The sequence below is a fragment of the Cryptotermes secundus genome, unplaced genomic scaffold, assembly GCF_002891405.2.
Source record: "Cryptotermes secundus unplaced genomic scaffold, Csec_1.0 scaffold10, whole genome shotgun sequence".
In the NCBI taxonomy this organism is placed as follows: Eukaryota; Metazoa; Arthropoda; class Insecta; order Blattodea; family Kalotermitidae; genus Cryptotermes; species Cryptotermes secundus.
The window spans coordinates 602743-609131 of NW_019735554.1; the positions used below are offsets into that span (position 1 = coordinate 602743).

Here is a 6389-nt window from a genome sequence, read left to right on the forward strand (position 1 = left end):
AGAAATTAATAACTCTAGGTATATGAGTTTTATTGAAAGCACAGAATTTCATAAACTAAATACAAAGTACGTGAGAATAAATTATCGTATATTAATGACAACAGACAGTAGCAGCAAATGCTCATATTATCATCACAAATTATAATAAAACAATTAATGTGAATGAGGAACTCTTTTTGCATTCTTAAAATTTGATTAAACTGGGGTTCAAATTTTGAAACGCTAATCACAAATAGCGACTTAAAATCTTCATCGGATAAATTTGCCCTGTATTTCGACTTGATGTACTTCATCTGGGAAAAAGTTTGTTCACACAGATATGTCATCCCAAAAATGGAGATAAATTTACAAGCAAATTTCTTTGAATCTGGAAATTGCTCAGAGTTCAGAAATTTATAAAATTCGATCAAATTTCCTTCCTTGTATTTGTCTTTAATATGATAATTTTCCCGAAGTTCAATATTTTCCATTTGAATTTGACTTGGGACATCTGCAGCATCACAGTCAAACGGATTTTGAAACAATCTAATTTCCTGAGCACTGGAATCCAAATCAGCAAATCGATTCCGAAATTGTTCTTTCAAACCTGAAATGACTAAATCTGCAAACGAGGAAGGAAATTCTGCTTCACCCTTTTTATGCAACTCTGCACAGTATAGCACATGAACAAAGTTACAATTTTTCATTTGGCTTTCCAGAAGTATCAACTTTGCTCTGAATGCCTTGTTAAGTGCAAATAAACCACAGACTAATTTATTTTCACCCTGCAACTTTAAATTCAAATGGTTTATATGGTTCACCAGATCAGCAAAAATGCTAATTTCCAAAGCCACTTGGTATCTGATAAAAGTGGTTGGTGATGGCTTTTCTCAGTAAAAAATATATCAATTTCATTCCTTAGCTGAAATAAGCGCGAAAGAACCTTTCCACAGCTAAGCCATTGAACTGCAGTATAATATGTCAGGTCAATAAGCTCGGAATCACATTTACCAGTACTCATTGGAAAATTAGTTCAATTGGCGCATTTCTGCACAATTCTTTCACGGGCCGTACTTTGGATACCCTTGTGCTAGATGATGCAGAAGTCAAAGGGCAACGAAGCGAGTCCAGAGCAAAGTCAGTCTGATCATAACCTTCATCAAGAATGTACGTCTGCTGGCTGGAACAGCATTGTTACAAGAAAATAGCACTCCTTCAGGGCAGAAATGCGACTGAATGTCACTCAGAGCTTATGGAAGCTCTGGGTGATCGTGCTCTACCACACACAACTGTTGCAAGGAGGACAGAAGCATTCCAATGTGGAAGAGAAGCAAGTGCCCACTTGCAACGTAGTGGACGCCCTGTGTTCGTTCTTACCGATGCTTCTCATGCCGTCATTGACCAGTCCTTGGAGAAAGATAGGCGCTGGTCTCTGAAGGAGTTAAGACAGACATACAGAGATTGGTCAGGCAACTGTGCATCGAATTTTCAAAACTCATATTGAATTTCTTTATTCCTTAATCACAACTGAAGTTTTCGAGGATTAAAGAATGAAAAAAAAAGTCATTCCGTAATGTGCAATTTTTCTTGCCTACTATACATACGCCCCTACACATCTACCTGATCTGACCAAGTCAATCAGAGGGGTATATCATGTCCTTTCATAATTATATTTTGAACTTCCTTCCCTGTAACATGTCTGTTCCCCCCCCAAAAAAGTTGCCATGAATTTCTAAGTAACCCGCATATAAGAGAANCCTTTTTATGCAACTCTGCACAGTATAGCACATGAACAAAGTTACAATTTTTCATTTGGCTTTCCAGAAGTATCAACTTTGCTCTGAATGCCTTGTTAAGTGCAAATAAACCACAGACTAATTTATTTTCACCCTGCAACTTTAAATTCAAATGGTTTATATGGTTCACCAGATCAGCAAAAATGCTAATTTCCAAAGCCACTTGGTATCTGATAAAAGTGGTTGGTGATGGCTTTTCTCAGTAAAAAATATATCAATTTCATTCCTTAGCTGAAATAAGCGCGAAAGAACCTTTCCACAGCTAAGCCATTGAACTGCAGTATAATATGTCAGGTCAATAAGCTCGGAATCACATTTACCAGTACTCATTGGAAAATTAGTTCAATTGGCGCATTTCTGCACAATTGTTTCGCGGGCCGTACTTTGGATACCCTTGTGCTAGATGATGCAGAAGTCAAAGGGCAACGAAGCGAGTCCAGAGCAAAGTCAGTCTGATCATAACCTTCATCAAGAATGTACGTCTGCTGGCTGGAACAGCATTGTTACAAGAAAATAGCACTCCTTCAGGGCAGAAATGCGACTGAATGTCACTCAGAGCTTATGGAAGCTCTGGGTGATCGTGCTCTACCACACACAACTGTTGCAAGGAGGACAGAAGCATTCCAATGTGGAAGAGAAGCAAGTGCCCACTTGCAACGTAGTGGACGCCCTGTGTTCGTTCTTACCGATGCTTCTCATGCCGTCATTGACCAGTCCTTGGAGAAAGATAGGCGCTGGTCTCTGAAGGAGTTAAGACAGACATACAGAGATTGGTCAGGCAACTGTGCATCGAATTTTCAAAACTCATATTGAATTTCTTTATTCCTTAATCACAACTGAAGTTTTCGAGGATTAAAGAATGAAAAAAAAAGTCATTCCGTAATGTGCAATTTTTCTTGCCTACTATACATACGCCCCTACACATCTACCTGATCTGACCAAGTCAATCAGAGGGGTATATCATGTCCTTTCATAATTATATTTTGAACTTCCTTCCCTGTAACATGTCTGTTCCCCCCCCAAAAAAGTTGCCATGAATTTCTAAGTAACCCGCATATAAGAGAAATCAACATTCACACAACATCCATGAACTACATGAAAGACGAATATATATACAGTAAAACTTGGTTATAGCAACATCGGTTTCTGCGACACCTTGTCTATTGCGTCAAATATTCAATGGTACAAACTAATTCCTAATAAAGCAACTGTTTTTATACCTTGCTTAGTACGACATGCACAAATGCATCAACCTCGTATGTAACGTCATTTACATTCCTGAATTTCTCTGAGATGGACATTGAACGTAATTTAGAAAGTGTGTATTGGGCAAGTAACAGGAAACAGATGAAGATAACTGATTACTGTACTCGTATCTAGGTACAGTAAGGCACAACAATTGATGTAATCTACTGTAATTTGGTGAGTAGGCCTACCTTTAATATACAGTATTAGTGCGGTGTGTATTGTCAGTGAAAAGCGCTGTAATATGTCTTTGATATTACACATTTGGGCAATTCCACGTTAATGTTACGTTAGTCTGTATTTTAGTATGTATTTCACTAAAAAATGCAACATTTTAACTCAGTTTTTGGTAGATTTTTACGTGACTAACATAAGGCTACTGTGGAAGTGCCCATTTCGGTTACAACGACATTCGTTTATAACGACACTATTTTTAGGTCCCTTTGATGACGTTATAACCAAGTTCTACTGTATATACAACGCTGAAGACTGGAATCAGTGTCTTTACTAAATTTAATATGGAGACTTCTCATAATTTGAATTTTAGTTGCACTTTCAATTTTAGAATGTGACATGCAGTTCAGTACAATGGTTTAGCATAGCGTTAAGACACTGAAGATTGCACTAATAGGTCCCATAAGAAGAATGGAATCAACAATTTTACTGAATTCAATAGGATGACCTATTAGGTAAACTGCAACTATTTAAAGAGGTTGGGTCAGAAAGCGAAATCGCACGAAAAGGAGACTTCACCTTGCTAGGCTGAACTACATTTTTTCTTTAATTTGGCCACATACCTAGAGGCAGTAATGCTTGGTAAGTGAAGAGTCTGCTGTCAAGAAACTTCATAAAGCATCCAGAGGCCAGAAGAATCGCTACAAGCCCAAGGAGCCCATGCAAATCCTGTAACACATAAATACAGGAGCCACATGAGATTTAAATCTTAATTAAAACTCGCATACCGACTGATTTTCTCAAAATTACCTCTATACCTGTAAACTCCTCAAAAGGAGACTTGACCTTGCCAGACTGAACTACATTTTTCTTTAATTTTGCTCATTGCCTAGAGACAGTAATGCTTGGTAAGTGAAGGGTCAGAAGTCAAGAAACTTACAATTTTTACAGTCCAAAAGGTGAATACTGCGACAAGCAGTAAGGCGATCCCAAGGATACCCCGCAGCACATCAGGACAGGAGTCACGCGAGATTTAATCCCAACTGAAACTCTCCTACTGACTGAGATTCTGAAATTTACCTCTATGAATATATGGCGATTTATTATTTACCAAATCCTGTTGAGGAAATTTGACTCTCTCTCTCTCTCTCTCTCTCTCTCTCAGAAAACATTTAAATACATCATTTAGATAAAAATATTATTTCATTTTAAGGAGCGTGAATTTCTTTGCTGCTTCTCTGAAACTTACCGAATCATGACTTAATGGGCTGCCAACCTCCATAAAGTTATTTATTAAACCTAAAAATGAAAGAATAAAACGACTTCAGTATGCTACACAGATATAGACTAACAGACAAACTCCTGGCTTGTCACTATAATGTCAATTGTTTCTTGCCAATGTTTATGTCATCTCCATATTAAGGGAAACATCAGGAAGATATGGCGTAAAACTTATTACGGGGGATGCGAAGGCAAAAACAGGAAAAGGTCCTATAGTACCTACAATATGTAGGACACCATAGCCTTCATGATAAATTTAATAACAGAATAATGATGGCCGATTTTGCAGTCACGGGACACTTGGTTAAAAGTGATGTGTTTCACATAACAGTGTCTGTAAGAAATAATGGATACCTCCTGACGGTCGGACAAAAGATTAAATTCAACGTGTTATGATAGATGTAAGACATGCAAAGAGCATTATCCATGTACACTCCTATAGACGTGCCTAATGTAACTTGGTTCACTTTATGGTAAAGCTAATCTACAGGACTGAAATATCAATAGTTAACAAAACCAAAACCAAGTACATGCAAGGTTTTGGCTTTCATACCAATATCCTATATGCATTCCTCTTCTCTCCCATTCATACTACATACCCTGTCCATCTCACCCTCCTTGACCTGATCATTCTAATTATATATTTGTCCAAGAGTACAAGTTATGGAGCTCCTAATTATGCAGTTTTCACAGACCTCCTGTCACTTCATCTCTCTTCCATCTGCACCCAGTTCTCAAACACCCTGACTCTATGATCCTCCCTTAATGTCAGAAACCAAGTTTCACACCCATATAGAATTATAGTATTGTATTTGTATATTCTAATTTTTATGATTTTTAGACAGCAGACAAGAAACCATAGGCATATCTACGTGGTTACTTCAAGAGTCATGGCAACATAATTTTTCTGAAATTTCAAAAGCTCCTACCGGAATCTCCAAATTTGCGGCTGAGAGACAGCAACGCCTGATTTCTAATGATTCCGCTAGATCAGGGGTCTCCAAACTTTTCGAACCGCGGGCCACATTAGGTAATTCACCACTTTCAACGGGCCGGATAAATAAGAAATTAATAACTCTAGGTATATGAGTTTTATTGAAAGCACAGAATTTCATAAACTAAATACAAAGTACGTGAGAATAAATTATCGTATATTAATGACAACAGACAGTAGCAGCAAATGCTCATATTATCATCACAAATTATAATAAAACAATTAATGTGAATGAGGAACTCTTTTTGCATTCTTAAAATTTGATTAAACTGGGGTTCAAATTTTGAAACGCTAATCACAAATAGCGACTTAAAATCTTCATCGGATAAATTTGCCCTGTATTTCGACTTGATGTACTTCATCTGGGAAAAAGTTTGTTCACACAGATATGTCATCCCAAAAATGGAGATAAATTTACAAGCAAATTTCTTTGAATCTGGAAATTGCTCAGAGTTCAGAAATTTATAAAATTCGATCAAATTTCCTTCCTTGTATTTGTCTTTAATATGATAATTTTCCCGAAGTTCAATATTTTCCATTTGAATTTGACTTGGGACATCTGCAGCATCACAGTCAAACGGATTTTGAAACAATCTGATTTCCTGAGCACTGGAATCCAAATCAGCAAATCGATTCCGAAATTGTTCTTTCAAACCTGAAATGACTAAATCTGCAAACGAGGAAGGAAATTCTGCTTCACCCTTTTTATGCAACTCTGCACAGTATAGCACATGAACAAAGTTACAATTTTTCATTTGGCTTTCCAGAAGTATCAACTTTGCTCTGAATGCCTTGTTAAGTGCAAATAAACCACAGACTAATTTATTTTCACCCTGCAACTTTAAATTCAAATGGTTCATATGGTTCACCAGATCAGCAAAAATGCTAATTTCCAAAGCCACTTGGTATCTGATAAAAGT

At 37.1% G+C, this 6389-nt stretch overlaps 1 protein-coding gene across 2 annotated transcripts in view; it reads right to left on the reverse strand.

Annotated features, from left to right (window-relative positions):
* The window catches only part of LOC111869523, a 17994-nt gene that overhangs the window by 7318 nt on the left and 4287 nt on the right, over positions 1-6389 (reverse strand). For both annotated transcript variants that reach the window (XM_023861116.2, XM_023861117.2), the window contains 2 exons: positions 4444-4493; positions 3818-3923 (listed from right to left, as the gene is read on the reverse strand). In XM_023861116.2, the coding sequence (XP_023716884.1) occupies positions 3818-3923; positions 4444-4493 (156 nt within the window). The remainder of the gene's footprint in view (positions 1-3817; positions 3924-4443; positions 4494-6389) is intronic.